Source organism: Buteo buteo, chromosome Z (genome assembly GCF_964188355.1).
Source record: "Buteo buteo chromosome Z, bButBut1.hap1.1, whole genome shotgun sequence".
Taxonomy (NCBI): domain Eukaryota; kingdom Metazoa; phylum Chordata; class Aves; order Accipitriformes; family Accipitridae; genus Buteo; species Buteo buteo.
Genome location: NC_134204.1, coordinates 64,912,668 through 64,931,034, shown reverse-complemented (window position 1 = coordinate 64,931,034; position 18,367 = coordinate 64,912,668). Strand labels below are relative to the sequence as shown.

General features: G+C 37.5%; 1 protein-coding gene across 1 annotated transcript in view; it reads left to right on the top strand.

The window, feature by feature from the left end:
- The window catches only part of KCNN2 (potassium calcium-activated channel subfamily N member 2), a 72,407-nt gene that overhangs the window by 14,990 nt on the left and 39,050 nt on the right, over positions 1-18,367 (top strand). The window contains exon 3 of the mRNA XM_075021509.1: positions 5,502-5,920. Coding sequence (XP_074877610.1) covers positions 5,502-5,920 — 419 coding nt within the window. The remainder of the gene's footprint in view (positions 1-5,501; positions 5,921-18,367) is intronic.

Sequence of the window (18,367 nt, the reverse complement as noted above, 5' to 3'; positions counted from 1 at the left end):
AGGTTAAAAAAACACATAGACAAACCTGATAAGAGCATTGTTTAACACATATCTGTATTTTTAAATAGTTGTGGTTATGTGTGGCCTGTCAGAGTAACTAAGATGTATTAATCAGATGTATTTTAATGTGAAATTTTTGATGCTGCACTTCTGAAAATTGTGGTTCACAAAGACTATAAATGGTCTGAGCCTCTTTTATGCATTCATTCCTGAGATGATGAGGTTTAAACGCAGTCTTTGAGAGAAGTATTTTGAGCCTGCTTAGCCACCAGCACATGTTAACATGAAGTTTTCTTTACATGCATTGATGTACACAGTGTTTGTAGCAAAATACCGGTAACTATGAAAAACTAATTTTGCACAGAGATGTCAAATTTAAATAAATGCAATATGCAAATAATAATTTTTGTGCTGAAGCTAAGTACCAGGCTTTTACAATCCTCTGTTTAAATTGGCATTTTTATAAGTGGGGGGGAAGGGTTGTGTGCATGTATATATGTAGAAGTGATAGGGCAGTCTAGCTTCCTCATTTGAATGAACTAAGCATGTTTCATTCTGTAGATAGCTATATCCACAAGACCTTGTGGATCAATTTCTAATGACCTGCTAGAAAGTTTGGGTTTAACTCTGGGTGTGGGAAACATCCTGGAAGATATAAGATAGCCAAGCCTTCATGTAATTTTGTGAAAAAAAAAACATATTCTTTGCCTTCAGTGCTTTGCATGCAGAAGATGTTTGATGCCTCGTGACTTTACGCGTGACTTAAACCCACTAACGTCTCTGCTCTGTGGCTTTGTATTTAGGATGAGGAGTACAGCAGCCGTCAGGAACTCCTGCAGGCTCTCCAAGGTCAACGACAGGGCTTTAGATAACTTACAGACCATTACATTATGTGCCTCCTGATGATGGAAAAAGGTCTTTTTCATCCCCTAGTTTGGGGGGAACTGTGTTAAAGGCTTGAGATGTCTATCTCCCACCACCATATGGTTTTAAATCATTTTACTTAATGGGGTGCTGTGGGACGATAACTCAGCTGCTAGGAGTAGTGAGATAAAAGCAGTATCTTCCCTTCCGAGTACCATAATAGTCTTTTTGGCTGTATAAATGATATTTTGCGGACTACAAACTATAGAAAAATGTCTGGTCAAAAATTTTGGTAAATCAGCAGCCCCAGAGGTTCTATTTTGCTACTCTGAATTATAGTCCTATCTGTTCTTTTATACGGTTTCAGTTACTTCCATATCAATATTTAACCATTTTAAATTTGGATTTTTAAATTAAACAATTGTTAAAATATATTTCTGAGTACAGTTAATTCCCCTTCTGCAAGGAATGCTTCCAGGAGGGCAACTGATGCTACTTTATCACTGTTTATTGCTTCGTTTTTACTCCTGTGTTAACGTATCCGTACAGTGATAGTTTTCAGATTTGTTCTTTTACCTGGATTATAAAGAAATTTTTAGAAAATGGCTAGTTTCCTTGTTCTGTGCATTCACCAACATTCTCTGATAGGCTGCCATGAATTTGTTTTGATATACTAATGATTTACAAAATTAACTTCTCTCCTTTTGTTTTGAGTAGCTTCAGGGAGTCTCTGATCTAAGTTGTCATTGTGTGCAATCTGTCTACTTTGAATGTGTTTCTCTTTTTCTCATCTGGTGTTACATGATTTTAACAAAGTGTTACATAAATATACCCATAACTATATAAACATCTATGATAATGATATTTATTTTTATGTTTTTACTGTGTGAAATTACAAATACCAAGTTTATTGAAAGTTAAACATTGATTTATGTCTTACATTTACATACAACATGCTGGAAATACATTACATAATTTCAGGTAAAAATAACTTTTAAATTTTTCTTGTAGAGTGCAGACTTCGTAAAGCTATATGAGAGTTCTGTATTTGAAGAACCTTGCAGAACACTGATGAAGTACTTGCATAAGATTTCAAAACCGAATAATTATAAGAAATTTGAAAGCTATGAACACGCATAACATCTTTGACCTTGACTGGAGTTTGGCCTTCTCTGTGGAGCGCAGGACTCAATTCTATAGGAGGAGTTTGCTCACTGTTTTATTATGTTCTTTTATTGCTAGCATCATTCTCCAGTCAAATGGGGAGTAGTATCTTGAAATTAATGCATGGTTATTAATGCATGATATTATCGCTTTAAAATATTATTTTCCTTAGAAGAAATTGGCATGGCTGAGGTCAAAGGAAGTTGATAGGGATCTTCTGTGTCTGCAAACGTAGTCAGTTCCACTGAGCACTACTGATAAACTTCTTTCTTTGTAGCATGTTAGGATTTCTTCTGCTGATGGGTGGCTATGTTATGAAGTATGTATTCCATAATGACATCTTAAAGTTTTTAAAAACCCCAGTGATTAAATAACAATTTCTTCTATGAAAATTGTAAGATCAAATTTTAATGCCTAAGTTTAACTCAACATTCTTCTATTCCCATCTTTTAAATTGAAACAGTACTTAAGGTATCATTTTCTTGAATTGCCTTTCTGCAATCTTTTTGAAATCTGTGAAGATGGTAGGTAAAAAGGGAGGACAAAAGACCATTGCTTTCTTCAGCAGATTTTGAAACTTTAAAAGAAATTTGAAAACACTGCCAGTTTGACATGTTGATACTTATCTGAGAATTGAAATATTTAACTCTGTTGTTAATTTGTCCTTTCCTTTGGAAACTCACACAGCATTTGAGACATATGATATGGTCTCTTTTTCAGTTAAGCTGGTTACTATTCATCTGTATTCTGGGTGTTCTAAATACCTGGACCTCTTCATAACTGGTGTAGCACTTCTGTGATCTGACTGACAGCATGTACAGGCTAATCACAAGAATCAAATACACTTGAGCCTTACTGTACTTTGAAGGTTTGGCCCATCATGCCAAGTAGTACATTTGCTAAGTGCAAACCAGCACTGTTTTCATAATACATATATAGATGCATACATACATACATACATACATGCATAAATACATAAATTGGCCTTCAGTATCAATTTGCATATCTAGTATCCAAAGTTTGCAGAATGACCACAAAGTAAAAGAAAGTGTATGTGCTCATGTTGCATACATTGAATTCACCAAGTGTTTCTTTAGCTTAATTCAACACTGTGTTTCTTTGTCTTTAATAGTATTGTAATGGCAGTAAGAACTATATGTAAGTGTGGTGGCTTGACCTTGGCCAGCTGCCAGACTCTTCCTCCTCAACAGGACAAGGAGAGAAAATAAGATGAAAAAGTTTGTGAGTTGAGATAAAGATGGGGAGATCCCTTACCTATTACTGGCACTGGCAAAACAGGCTTATCTTGGGGAAAATTAATTTAATTTATTGCCAGTTAAAAGTAGAGTGGGATGGTGAGAAGCAAAGACAAAAGCTAAACCACCTTGCCCCACTACCCTCTTCCCAGGCTCAACATCTCTCCTTCATTCCCCACTCCTTTATCTTCTCCCCTGTGAGTGGCACAGGGGATACGGGGAATGGAAGTCATTCCACAGCAGTTCCTCTCTGCTGTTCGTTCTTCCTCGTGCTTTTCCCCTGCGCCAGTGTGAGTCCTCTCCATGGTCTGCAGCCCTTCAGGCTAAACCTGCTCCAGCATGGCTCTTCCATGGTCATTAGTTCTTGTAAGGAGAATCTGCTGCAGCGTGGGCTCTCTGCAGGTGGCAGTCCCTTCAGGAAATATCCACCTTGCTCTGGCACGGGGTCCTCCGTGGGCTGCAGTGTAGGTATCTCTAGCATGGCCCTCTCTACGGGCTTCAGCAAAATACCTCCTTCACCATGGTTCTGTCCATGGGCTGCAGGGAAATTTCTGTTCCAGTGCCTGGAGCACCTCCTCCCCCTTCTTTTCCTTAGCATTTCCAGGGTTGTTTCTCACACTTTTTTCCCTCACTCCTCACTGCCTGGGCAGCGTTTTACTCTTTCCTAAATATGCTTTCACAGAAGGACCACCAGCTTCACTGATGAGCTCATTTATGTCCTGCAGTGGGTCCATTGCAGAGCAGCCCCTGACTTCTCACAGACACCGCACCTGCAGCCCCCCCAGTACCAAAACACTGTCGGCAACACCCAATGCAGTAAGATGGAGAGAAAGAACATAAAGGGATGAAAAACAGGTCCACAAACACAGAAATTTGTTTTGTCTCTTACTATAGTTAACTTCTTTATTTCTTTTACTATCAGTTCAACTACAATAAAATTAATTTGTGGTTATCATTTTCTAAACAAATGACTGGAGCAATTTACTGAAAGACTGAACCTAATGGGAGGAGGATGTAGAGTGTGTTTTTAATTTCTAAAAACATATACAGAGAGATTAGGCTTGTATTTTCAAATTCCTGAAAGATGGAAAGGGGCAAAGAGCAGTGCAGATGAATAATTGGGTTTTTGGCTGTGTGTATCGTGTGTACTGTGCTGAAAATACTTTTCTTACATTAAGGAGCGCATTCTTTGTGTACTTTTCCTTCTCACCCATTATTTTTGAATAATCTAATTTTAAAAATCCTGCAAAAGTATTTTTATTTACTGAACAGCCTTGTTTAGATTCAGACTATACATAAACTGATGAGAAGGTCTTCTGTCACTGAGATTGTATCTTTGTCGTTATGGGTTAAGTTGAAAAGTTGCCTATTTGCAACTTCTTGCGTACTGCTGCTCTCTACTAGTGATAAATACTGTTTGATTAAGTACTTATTTAGTAAATAATCAGCAACATCATTCACTAAACAGCGTGAAATGTTTCAGTACCTTTGTTCCTGGGTGGTAAACTGAAGGACTTGATTGTGCAAGAACCAACATGTGCATTTAATTTTCAGCTACTAGTAGACATTACCTGGCTGCCTGGGCTACTCTGATATTTGCTGGCCTTTGCTTATCAGATTTTCACCATGAGATATCTTTTTCAGTCTTTGTGCAGTTTCTCATGTGGTTTTTCATCCTACATTGATCTGTATTGGTGCCTGAAGCTTGAAGAAAGCTTGGATGGTTCCACAGAAGCTATAATATCACCCTGGCTGAAGCATGGATATGCTCTAGGACAGGCTTAATATTGCATCTTAGAAAGTATTTTCAATTTATAATTTAGATATCCATTCTGAAAACATTTTCTTAAATTTTTCTTAATTTTATGAACACAGAGTAAGCAATTGATTTTGAAGGGACAAAGCTTAATTGGTCCAGAGTTTTGTTTTATCAGAAATGACAGTTAAGGAAAATATGAGGAATTCTTAGTAAATGATATGTCAAAGTTCAGTTTCATGTCCAGTTTTAGAAAGAGTGCATGAAAAAATTCTTTTTGTCTTAACCAGAGTTATGTTTCACTTCATAGTGATGTAGTAATGTAATTTTTTTGAAATTATGTATTTATTTTCTTTTTTAGTGGTCATTGGCAGCTCTGAAAACTATGGTGTTTTAAAATGGAATTATAAAAAGGTCTGTTGATGACGTACTAAAGTTAACCTTATATTTTATTATTTCAGTTGTTCATGGTGGACAATGGAGCAGATGACTGGAGAATAGCCATGACTTATGAGCGTATTTTCTTTATCTGCTTGGAAATACTGGTGTGTGCTATACATCCCATACCTGGGAACTATACATTCACATGGACAGCCCGGCTCGCCTTTTCTTACACTCCATCCACAACAACAGCTGATGTGGATATTATTTTATCTATACCAATGTTCTTAAGACTATATCTTATTGCCAGAGTTATGCTTTTGCATAGCAAACTTTTCACTGATGCCTCATCTAGAAGCATTGGAGCATTAAATAAGATAAACTTCAATACCCGTTTTGTTATGAAGACTCTAATGACAATATGTCCAGGAACTGTACTGTTGGTTTTTAGTATCTCATTATGGATAATTGCTGCATGGACTGTCCGAGCTTGTGAAAGGTAAGGTTGTTTTGTTTGTTTAGTTCTTTCTATATGTCTTTCTATTTTTCTTTCTTGTTTTGCCTCTTCTGTTTTGGGTTCAAGGAACCTAAATATTTAATGGAATGGAGCTTCCAGGTCCTTGATATTTTTTTTGTTGGTTGGGTTGTATTCTGTGTCACAGACTGTCAGGAATGCTTTCCCTTTTAATCTGAAGGACTTCTACATAGAGGTTTGTGCCACACTGTTTACTGTAGCACTGTGATTTGGTTTCAGTGTTTTGATATAACTTTAGGTATGTTTGCTAAAACACAGTGGACAGATACCATAAAATGTCTTTAAAAGTAATTGTTGATATTCTGCATTTATATCAGCTTTCATTTATTTGTTTGTAAGTCAAATTTATTGAGTATGAGTTAGATAAAATAGCCATGTAAAACTCGAAAGGAAAATGTTTGGGTTTTTTTTATTATGAGTTTTATTGTGCTGTAAAAGAACAATAAGGAGTGCAAAATATTGTTGGGAGTTGGCAAGATCAAAAAAGGGGAGCAGGCAGAACAGTTACAGTAATATAATGCTTTTTTCTTCCCAGAAAAGTGCATTTGAGAGGCAGTCTTTCATTCATTTCAGCTAGTTGTCCAGCCTTTCCTTCCCACAGACTTCAGTGTAGGTGCAGGCGCAGAATAAATGGCTATCACTGCTGACAGCTTGAAATCTAATTTCTCAAACATAGCTTTTACAAAAAAGAAATGAGCTCTGATTGGATAGGATTGCTTAGGAATACGAGATAGTTTAACTCTATGGAGACAATCAGGATGATTCTCTGTAAAAGGTTTAATACCTGGGGCAGCTCTTAGGTCCTGGAATGAATTTCTCCTTACTTAAGCCGGAAGATTTTCAACATATTTAAGGCATTTCTCCTGGTGGTTGTTGACCATTTTGTTTTTCCTCTTCCTTTCCATGTCTGCCCATTTTAGAAACAGTTTGGGGGAGTTATTTGTGTCAGCTAGCAGATTTCCCAAATCAGCAGTTGATTTGCCCACTAGCTGTTATGGTTATGTTACTTTAGGAAGTTACTCCTTGCATTACTTCTCAATTTGTTACAAAGAAAAATAGCTGATCTTATAAACTGAGTGTAGAGATCCTGTTGATGTAGGTTTTAATGTTAATATTGCCAGAATAGTGGAATGTAGTTTGTTACAGTAGATGCTTTGTGTCAATGTTGTTTCCTCATGTTATGGCAAGACTAATCATTTAAGAATGTTCTGAAAATGCCATGTTAACAGTGACATATTATAGTTTCAAAATATTCCCCTTAGCGGGAGCAGTTGGAGCACCCTAGATATCGACTCAATCTATAATAGCTGTATTTTAATAAGCATGTTCTTATTTCAGATATAACTGTCTTCTGCAAAGCCTCTCCTCTTTGTCTGATATTGTTCACCTCTGTTCCCACTCTGTTTTCTACAGAATTACCGCTCAGGAATTCCTGAGTGTCTACTCAGGCATTTCCCAGATTGTCACTTGTGAAGGGGCTCTGTATAACTTCAGCATCCATTGCTGTCACTGTTTTACATATCACTGTTTAAGAATCTGTTTGGTTTTTTTTTAAAGTAGCATTAAATAGTCATTGTGTTACTAACTTCTAAATAGATGCATGTTCAAAATAAGCTTATAAAACTTGTGCCTCTTGGTGAAAATTACTGAAAAATACTAACTACTGTCTGATACACATTTGTAAAACATTTATTTGTTAGTATAAAGACGGCAGGACAAGAATTTATAGTGTATAAGTAATGCTAAAAGTAAAAGAAACAAAGACTACCTCACTCATTTTCCAGTCAGAGAGAGTGAAGACAACGCTAGCACAAAGTTTTGATTTTGTGAGTTTGTTTATTTCTATTTAGAAACTGAGGCACCTCTGCATCACTGTGATCCTGGGAAGAAGCTTATTTGTTTGGTCAGATACGCTGAAGTGAGGGTTGCAGACAAGGCTGAATTTTCTTCACTCCTCTGCTAAACTAGTAATGATTTTCCAGATTTTAATTTGCAGTTGCTGTCCTTGAAGTGACTGTATTAGCTTGGACAGTAAGCTGGATAGCTACTGTTTCCTCTAAAACTAAAACACATCTAAAAGCAAGTTAAATATAGAAGTATTAGATTAGTATGTCTCTAGCATAATTACCTTCTGTCAGTGGAGTGTAGTCCAAGATTATGTTCCTTCACATTAAACAAAATTGTTAATTTTATGTTTCAGAAACACTAAAGGGGATATATTTTGGCTTTGGGAATTAGATACTTAGGTCATTCATGCTAGTTGCACAGCCAATTTTGCGTGTTTTGCCTCAGATTTTCCCTTGAGGGAATATGCAAGTATTTTGCCAAATGAATGATACTGGCTCTGGATTCCAGTTACTAATTAGTCCACCAAACACCTGTAGATCCATAGTCCATAGAGAAGTACATTTTTAAAAAAGCTCTTAGAAGAAAACCCCCAGACCCCACACACCAGAACGCTCTATATACTCTGCCATATGAAGCTAAACATCCCTTTTTGTATAGCTGGAGACAGATACAGTACCGATTTGTCATGGGAAAGGCCAAATAGATGCTGAATCCATTCTGTGCTGTGTAGAGGTCATAGTCCTCAGAAGACGTCTCCTGAGATCTTAATGGCTTTGATTTGCTCAGTAGTTAAAAGTTTAGTTTACACAAATAAAATACATTTCTTTCATCTGCTCTTAAGTTGATTTTTTTTTCTCAGTTTTAACTGGAGGGAGTCTTTACGTGTTGGAATAGACTACTTTATGTACACAAAATGATCCTGAAAATAAATGTTGTCATTAGGAGTATTTGCTATTCCACTTGATATTGTACATGAAACCCTAATGAATTTTGATATATTTATCAGAAATTAAGAATTAGGCAGCAGTCTGCTGGCTTTGTTTTGATGAGGAGGGATTTACATGAATGAAATTTGATGGTGTTAAATCGTTCTCAGCATCACTCTAGCACCAAGCTTTTTAATTTCTTTTATATAGTAGTTCTACATAAAGCTTTGCCCTAGCAGTTTTAGTATTTCTTCAGTGTATTAAATCAGTTAGCTGGCCATCCAAATTGGAAGATGATGGTGATAAGATTTAATAGATTAAAATATTAAAATTCTGGAATGGAGATGGAACATTCTCATGCTATTCCATGTCCTCAGTGAGGGGGGAACTCACAGTGGCCAGTGTCCTTACTGTGAAGTTGTGTGTGCTTTGCTGCTGAATGACAGCCTGATTTTGAGACTTGTTCTATTCAGTCAGATTTTTCTCATTGCAGACTGTCCTGGGAATAGGAAGGGAGATTTGGAAGCACCGCATTTCATAGCGAGGAAGGTAACATGAAGGAGTATCATTATCCATGTCTCTAAGGAAAACCCTGTTTATGGGGTTATGGGTTGAGGCAGGCAAGCTGACCATCTGAATAAAGACTTCACTGCTTTAATGGTCATCTGACTGATCACTTGATATACACTGAACTAAGGCAGGACGTGTGTCTGTCTCAGTGCCTTAATGGCTGTATTGTTAGCTCCCAGAATGCTAATTATAGCAAGTGACACTTAGGGTTGGTGAGCAAGGTATTTTCCAGGATTGCAGTTTAAGGTCATGCATGAGGGCAGAATATGGCACAGATAATGAAGGTGGACAGCTAGCTGAGTATAAATGGGTTGCTAGGGCTGCAGAGTAATCTGGCTGAGGGAGTTTGGAAGGAGAAGGTGGGGAAAGCACAGAAGGGGTGGAAATACACAATGCCAGAAACTCTTGCTTTATTATTGTTCAGGTTTTTATGTCTGTTTTGAGGGGAAGATTATGTTACATAGGTTTTAATATCTGCCTTTTCATTGCCAGCATCATTATATTGCTGTCTGTCATACATGGGCTTCATAATGAAAATCTAAATTTTTCATTAGGTCTAACTCAATAGATTTTTGTGTTTATAACATCTCTGAGGCACACGATCTAGAACACTTAGGAATATGTTACTTTTGTATGTGAATTATGAGTCCTGTAAGCAGATTACTTTTTGCAGTCTCCTATACTGATCTGGTTACTGAAATAGCTCGGTGCATGGTTATCTGTTGTTTATAGCAGTTAAAATAGGAATTTTTGGTTTCTAAAAAAAAAAAGTTAATATGTATAGCATTATGTCATTGAAAAGTCTGGCAAATTTGCTTTGCTCTTCTGGAGAAGACCTATCTCTGTTGTGAGAAGTGTGCTGCTTTTCTAGGTTACATAGAAGGTAGTCACTCTTGTTGATTTTTTTTTTTTTTCTGTGCAAAGGAATAAAGAACCTTGCCTTCTGAATGCGCACATGGCTATAACGTGCCCATGTATCAGGGCAACATGAGCCATGTGTGCCTACATTACACTGTTGTATGTCCAGAACTGCTCATATCACGTGCCCGGAGTTATTGTGGATTTACAGCAGCAGAACTGAGAACAGAAGTGGATTTTCTGCTTCCCCAGAGAGCACATTTTTGGCAGCATTTTTGGTTCTGTTTGTACCTCCCTCTAACTTCTGGCAATGAAGTCAGTTCAGATTGAACAGTTTGTGTAGTCAGCATTTCTTCCTCCCATCAGCTTCTGCTCTGTATTCTTTCCTTGATTTAATAAAAACAAAAACAAACAAACAAAAAACACACACACAAAAAATCCATCTATGTGTGAAGGTGAAATCCTTTTCTGCTCTCTGCTCATTCTTGTTCTCTACGAATAAATAAATATCTGTCTTTATTCTTGGAAATATGATGCCATCACAAAACTTCCAGTAAGCAGTTCACACATGACAACTGCTAGGCAAATGTTAAGGATTCATTTGATACAAGCATGTGGATGCACCGAGACTTTCAGCTGTAATTCATGCAGGAAAAAAATGTTTCTTAGCCATCTAATTTCCCTGCAGTATGTGTCTGACTTCTTTGGTTGGCTTGAAGACCTTATCTGAGGTTCTACACTGTACGCATAATCCCAAGGCCACACTCCAGTGGAAATTGCCTTTAGCAGTCTCCGCAGTGCCAGTGCAAAGATTCTTGCTAGTAGTTTAAAAAAAAAAAAAAAAAAAAAAAAAAGCTCGGGTATTTAGTTTTAAATGTGTTTTTAGCCCCAAAACTCAGAGGCAATGATGTATCATTTTAATTTTTTCTAGCTAATATATCTAATTACTGTCAACAGTTCAAATAATGTTTGTGTATTGACAGGGCTGGCTGTTTATCATAGTTCTTTGCCTTCTCTTGGCTCACTGAAAATAAAATATGCTACTTGCAGTCAGGTTTCTCCAGTTAACTGAAGGCAAAAGTTGACTGTTAAATAGTCAACACAACAGTGATCAAAGATGACCCATCATCATGTTGACTTGAATCTGTGCTATGAATGAATGATTCTCTGCCTTCCAGTCTTAATTCCTGGTTTTGCAGACTGAGTGTAGATTAACTAATTATTAGGTTACTCTTTTATAATATTTATATCTCAGAACAACTCATGACTAAAACCAGATGTAACTGGTTGCATTTTCATTGCAAATGTTACCAATAGACATCAGATACATTGTTTTATCAAACAATGAAGGCAACAAGGGAATCCATCACAGAAGTATATCAGTGAATGTCTGATATACATTAACCCCGATCCAAAAAGGAACAATTGATCCAATGCTAGGTGTATCCAGAAGGATTAATAGCTAAACAATGTGTTCTTCTGCTTGAAGACAAAACCGTTTATGTACTTTTAATGGAGGAAGCAGAGGCACCTATTCTAGTGCATGTAGAGGTTGATCGCTATTTTTTTAAATTCGTATTTTCCTTCCCTTTGGAACAATGCTGCTTGTGTATTCTCAGCAAAAGAATTTTTGGAATACAAGTAAGAACATATTCTTCAGTTCATCTGGATTTGTAGAATTAGCCTTATAGCTACGGAAAGTAACAATTAGTGGTGCAGTAATTCAATGGATATAGTCATCCCTTCACAAAAATTTATCAAGCTAAGATAGATTGGTGTTTCTCTAGTCCAAAGATAGCAGACCCAACTTGGGGAAAGGGAGTGCAAAAGACAAAAAGTTAAAAAACAAGCACAAAAAAATCTCCTTGCTTACTTAAAAAAGATCTTATATGTATTTTTCAGGGTCGTCTAACTAGAACAGGAAAACTTTTTTTTTAGGTTAAATTCCCTTTTATTTACAAAGGATTTAGATGTGGAAGAGTTGTATGAGAACAGAATGAAGTGGAAAAGCTTATGTATAGTTCCAAGGTCTCATAAGAATGGTGAGCAAAGTGAAAACTATTTCTCTAAGCACAAAAGTTTGAAGAGAACGAGAATACCTATGAAGGAGTACTTACCTGCTTTCAAGGGCAAAATGCCTTTTTTTTTTTTTTCCTCATTAATCTTGAATCTGTAAACATAATTCAGGGAACTATCTTTCTTCTGTTCAGCAAGAATGGTTCTACACACTTCAAATTCTTTCAGATAAGAGAGCAATCTATGGAATTTTTTTTACCATTATTTCATTACTGGAATTTTTTTTACCATTATTTCATTACTGTAGCCAAAGATACATCCTCTGGTCCTTGCATTTTTAAATGCAATAGTTCATTTTTTTCCTCCCCATTTCAACCAACACCTTGAACTATTTAGAATATTTTGCTTTGAAAGGAGTCAAAACGATTTTCCATAATAGCTTAAAAGCAGTCCTTAGATAATACAATCACAGTGAAGCAGGAATCAACTTCTTATCACTTCAAAATATAGTATGTTCCTCCAGTAGCTTAATGTATTTGAAAATTGCACCCTGAAGTGAGGATTTAGCCTTTACTACTGGTTTTCTTTTGTTTCTTGATCTGGGTATCAGGCCACAGTGAGGAGTTTGGATGATGGTTGTCACTTCAGTGCTAATAAACAGGCGATATGCTGAGTGAACTCTGACCTTAGACATTAAAGAATTCCTTTTATTGGGAATTTACAACTCAATCCTAAGTATTCAAGTCTATAAGGTTAATGCAGGAGATAGTGTGGGAGGAATTTCACTGTTTAATGACATTAGTAGTTATATGGAGGGAAACAGAAGGTGCTTTTTAAGTATTTCATATGTTCTTTATTTTCCTTTTCTGTGCTCCTCCCCCTTTTAATTTGTTGTCCCAATACATTCAGATTTTTTTTTGCTTGGGTAGTTTTTTGCCTTGAAAAGTTCAAAATCAGCTATAGTTTTTGCTATGGCTGTTCTTGAGATGGTAAGTAATTTGCAGCAAATCTGTAATCAGTATTGCAGAGGCCTCACACTAGTGGCCAGCCTATGCTTAGATCATCTGCTTAGGGATATGGCTGGAGAGTACAGCTCACCAGACAAATCTTGTCCCATAGCTTGACATATTTACAGGTTACTTTAGCTTTTACCAAGTAATTTGGTGCTGTTTTGTTTATGCAGAGCTGAAAAAGCCTTACATTAAAACTGCTTATTCAAAGGATGCCCAACAGAGCTTCCTCCAGTACAGCTCAGTTACGCACACCAGCCCATAATCCCTGTGGAAACATTTGATATTTAAACCTGCAACAAAGTTTAACAGCAGTTGGGGAGAGCCCTAATTTTGTGTCATGCTGCAGACCAATGCCCAGTGAGTGGAAACGTCCCATCACCAGCCCTTCTGGAATATTACTGAGATATAGTTATCAGTGTCAAGTTTAGAAATGGCAGCTTCCTTCTCTTAGTGGGAGTGAAAAAGAGCAGAGCTCCACCTGAACAACTTGATCTGTATTGCTGGCTGTAAGAAATGAATGCTGGAGGAAACAGGTGCTACCAAAGTGGAGTGATGTGCACGGCAGGGATTAGAGAGATTTACCCTGACATGACACCTTCTGGGTCAGTCTGTGGGATGGGAGCACTTCTCGCATTGCAACTCTGCCTGAAGAGTCAAACCAAAGGTTGCATCTGTTCACTTGCTTTGTGTTCCAAGCAACTTGCCCTTAGTATTTCTTCTTTTAATAGTTTTATGTATAAAAAAAGATTGTTACTTAAAGGAAAAGTGACAAAGTGGTAGAGGGAAGGACATTTTGCCTTCTAAATTCATTGCAAGTTACAAGGCTCTTAATCCATTTTGGCTCAAAACACAGGAATTCTCATATCCTGATACTAGTATTTCTGTAAAGCTTCAATAGTATTTCTGGACTGAAATCCAGACACCTTTTTCACTTTTATTTGTACTGGTTTATTTTAAATATTTTTGTAAGAATACCCTACATTCTAACATTTGTAGTGTGTTTTAGACTTTTGTATTTGGGTAATTGAATCAGACAGAATGTATTATGATTTGTTTTTTAAAAAGAAGCTTGTTCTCCTTTTTCCTCCATCATTATCAGTGGGGTATGTATGTGTTCCTGGGACCTCAGTGTTCTCAGATGTACAGTGCTCATTAACACTGAGTTTGGAGCTAGGACCATGGTATGTGACTTTCTTAATCTTTTAACTGTGCAAGTGTTGGTGTGTGTTATCACCTATACTCATGCCTCCAAAACCAGTGATGCTATACTCGTTCAGAGCTTGTAGGCTGATAATCAAGAACATTCCTGAGTTAGAAAATAGAACATGGATCTACTTGCATTTATTTTTCTCTAAAACAGGGTGATATGCAGTATTTCTTTTTAAGCCTTGCTCTGCATTAAATGAAATCCACTGGCAAAATTCCTATGGGTTTCCACGAGAGTGGTTTACTGAATTGCAGTATGTTAATGGCAAACTGAAACTATCAGTTCAGTGTGAATTGGACAGCTATCTTGGATTATTTACGTTGCAAGCTTCTGGGTCAGGGGTTGTCTTTGTTCTGTGTTTGCACACTGCTTAGCACAGTGGTATCCAATAATAACAATTATATATATAATATTGCAGTACTAATAAATGTAATAATTTCTAGTGAGGAAAAAAAGGAGCTAAACTTCTAAAAACTAGTGATGTTCAGATGAAGATGAATGCCTTCATGTGTTGATATAGCAGTTTAAGATGAATTGTTCAGTTTTGATCGATGCCGACCGTGCTGATAACTTGCACTGACAACACTGCCCAGGCAGGAGTAACACCCTGCTAGCTGGCTTGTTTTCCCCGCAGACACTCACTGCCTGAAGTGGAGAAGGCTGAGGTGAGAGGCTCTGTTGTCTTGCTTGCAGAGGGGAAGCTGTGTTCATGTCAGTCTGACAGCAGAACCTTACAATCCACTATCTATTGGGGTCAGTCAACTGTACTCCTATTACGGGTGTGCAAGCACTGCTGCAAACATGCATCAGGTTCAGCTGGAATGGCCTAGCACTACACTGGGGTCTCTGTGCTATACTTTCATTTACTGCGTCTGTGATGCGGTGCTTAATTGTATCTTCTGCCACCAAGCTTGACAGCAAAAGAAAGCAGTCCTTGATCACAGGGAAGGTTCAATGAAGATAAAAAATACACCAAGTGTCCCAGAGTAGCAGCTACCTGAACAGGATAAGAGCAGAAACAGTAATAGGTGGTGTCACTGCCATGGGGCTACAGCCTGGTTTGGAACCTGATGCAAAATCTGTGGAAGCCAGACTTGCAATGACTTCAAGGCCTTTGATGATGGAGCTAAAATGATTGCATCCTGACTGTGAAGTCATGCAAATCATGCCAAGTTGTCAGGGTAAGCCTTGGGTACAAACTTAAGTATCAGTTGTAAGGAATTGTGTACAGGTCTGAAAATAGGTTTTGCAACGCTAGGGAAAAAATCTGCAACCACTGTTACTGGCATCAGTGTGCATGAAGAGCAATGTTATCATCACCTCAGAATATCCATCTCAATGTGTGTTTGTGTGAGAGAGAAACAGAAAGGGAGAAAGATGTATGGGAGTAACTACGACTAAAACAGCTGGTTTGGGTTTGGTTTTCTGTTGGTTTTAAAACACTTATTTATTCAATTAATTCATTAAATATTTACAAATAACTTTAACTTGCAAAAGACTACTTACAAGGTGAAAATACCAGTAAAAACCAGTGTATGCTGTCTTTGAAACAATAAAACATATTGCCAGTGTATGCTGTCTTTGAAACAATAAAACATATTGTAATACATAAACAAGAAATGACAGAATGATTAAAGATGTAACTGTAGGACAGAAGATTTTAATTAATATTGACATAGTCTTCTGTGATAATTGTGATCACCTAGAAGTGTAAAGAAATTATTCACTTAATATAAACTGAATGGGATTCATATTGTGGATATGCCAGGACTGCAAGATTGTGTCCCAGTCTTAGGAGTGCAATGATGTATTGTTCACTCATGCTTATTTTGTTATGATAACATAAGCAGGCTGTCATTATGTTAAAGAGTATTCTTAATAATCGTAAACTTGAGTAGATGCAAATGTAGTTACATTGCATTTGTTTTGTCTCATTGGACAGGCTGCGTTAAAAGTATTTTGAGTTGTAGGCAACTTTGGAATACAAAGCAGAAAGGTTTTACCTAGGAAAACCTAGGAATTGAGAGTTCTGTGGGCTGATCAAATGAACGTACTCTTTCAAAGATCAAGATTTTGTATAAGAAGATGAGGATACTAAAAACAAGCTTTTTCAGATCCATTTCTGCAATCTGGGAGTTTTCACTTCCTACAGCTATACTTTAATTTCCTTACCCGTAATGCTGTGACCCCTCTTTTGGGGCAGATTATTTGGCAAAGAGACTGTGCAAGCAGGGCATGCACAGTTTGGAAGTGCAAAGCAATTTTTACTTACTAATGCACCTGAAAGCTAACTGGAATTTAGTGAACTACTAGACTAAACATTAGGATGCTTACCACCCCAGTAAGACACTAAGAGAGCCTTTGCTGGCCAGGCAGTCTTGAGCTAGGTGGTGAAGGTCTGGCCTCCACAGCTCCCAGAGACAGTCCTTTGCTGCTGCATTGCCACCTCTTCCTGTGCTGCTGGCGTCAATGGATGGATGACCCTCCCTGGCCCCAGCCAGACCAACCAGCCTGACTGGTCACCTCTTTTTTTTCCTTTAGGACTTTATACCTTTCCATGTTGGGATTTTACCTCTTGAATCCTTGAGCTACTAACAGTCCTCTCAAGCAGGGGGGGTGTAGTTCCCTCTAGTTAGAGTAGCATTTAGTGAGTATGACCCAAGGCACTGCTAGCTTACGCATATCCATTTTGGAACACGTTCTTCATTTGTATAAAATTAAACATTTGCATCTTGCTGCTTGAGCAGAGTAGCTGAACTTCCACTTTATTTCATCCTTATATCTTTGGTTGGGTGTTTCTTTCTTAGGATCAATAGCAGACCAACAAAGATAAAAAGGACACAGTTTCAAAGTAATATGCTTCTGGTCATTGCGCAGTAGAGCAAACAATTAAGTAGAGATGGGACTCAAAATCTTCAAAAGTTTGGGGCTCTGCTGTCAAAACCTATGCAGGTTCAAGCTGTGACCTGGTGATCTCATGCTCTCATAAGCTAAGTCAGCTTGAGCCGTGAAAATCTATGTTTGGGAATGGGTAGGGATTGAATAACTGGTGCTAAATTATCATAGAATCATTTAGGTTGGAAAAGACCTTCAAGATCATCGAGTCCAACCATCAACCATGCTCACTAAACCATGTCCTGAAGTACCCCGTCTACTTGCTTTTTGAATACCACCAGGCATGGGGACTCAACCACTTCCCTGGGCAGCCTATTCCAATATCTGATAAACCTCTCAGTAAAAAATTTTTTCCTAATATCTAACCTAAATCTTCTTTGCCTCAACTTGAGGTCATTTCCTCTGGAGAATGGAGTTAACAGTTACCTAGGAGCTAACAGTTCTGCAATATGGAAGTGTCATTTTTTCATAAGACATAAACTGGTCCCTAATTATTACCTTTAAAGTCTATGATCTTTTTCACAAACAGGAGAGAGAATAATAGTAAAAAAACCTAGCAGAATTACCTTGTCTTTGCTTGCAAAAAGGACTGTGAGCCAGTAATGCTTTTCTGCCCTTAGTTTGCTGCATATTAGCTGTTTCATGCTGTCTGGATGTTTTTGAAATGAAACAACAAGGAATCAAAAGACGTTGTTGGCCTAGCTGACTGTGTAAGTGTTAGAAGAATTTGATGTAAAAGAAAGAAAAAACATTTTAGTCCCATTGCAGCTTGATGGTGATTGAGGTGATGGTGATTTTGGCTGAGTGCATTTTCCTTTTTTGGCTTGTTTTCTACTGTTGCCACCTCTCTAGTAGGTATAGGATGGATATAGGACATGAGATCTAGAGGGGAGAAGCTGCTCCCTTGGTCCAGCTCTGGAGGAGAGTATGGAAGAGCATGGAAGGTATTTTGGTTATTAATCAGTCATGTCAGAAGGGTCATTGGCTTTGTTTTGAATTCAGTATTTGGCTATGATACATCTGAGGGGGCAACTTAAACATAAGTTTGTAAAACATTGCACACCAACTGCTGGATTTG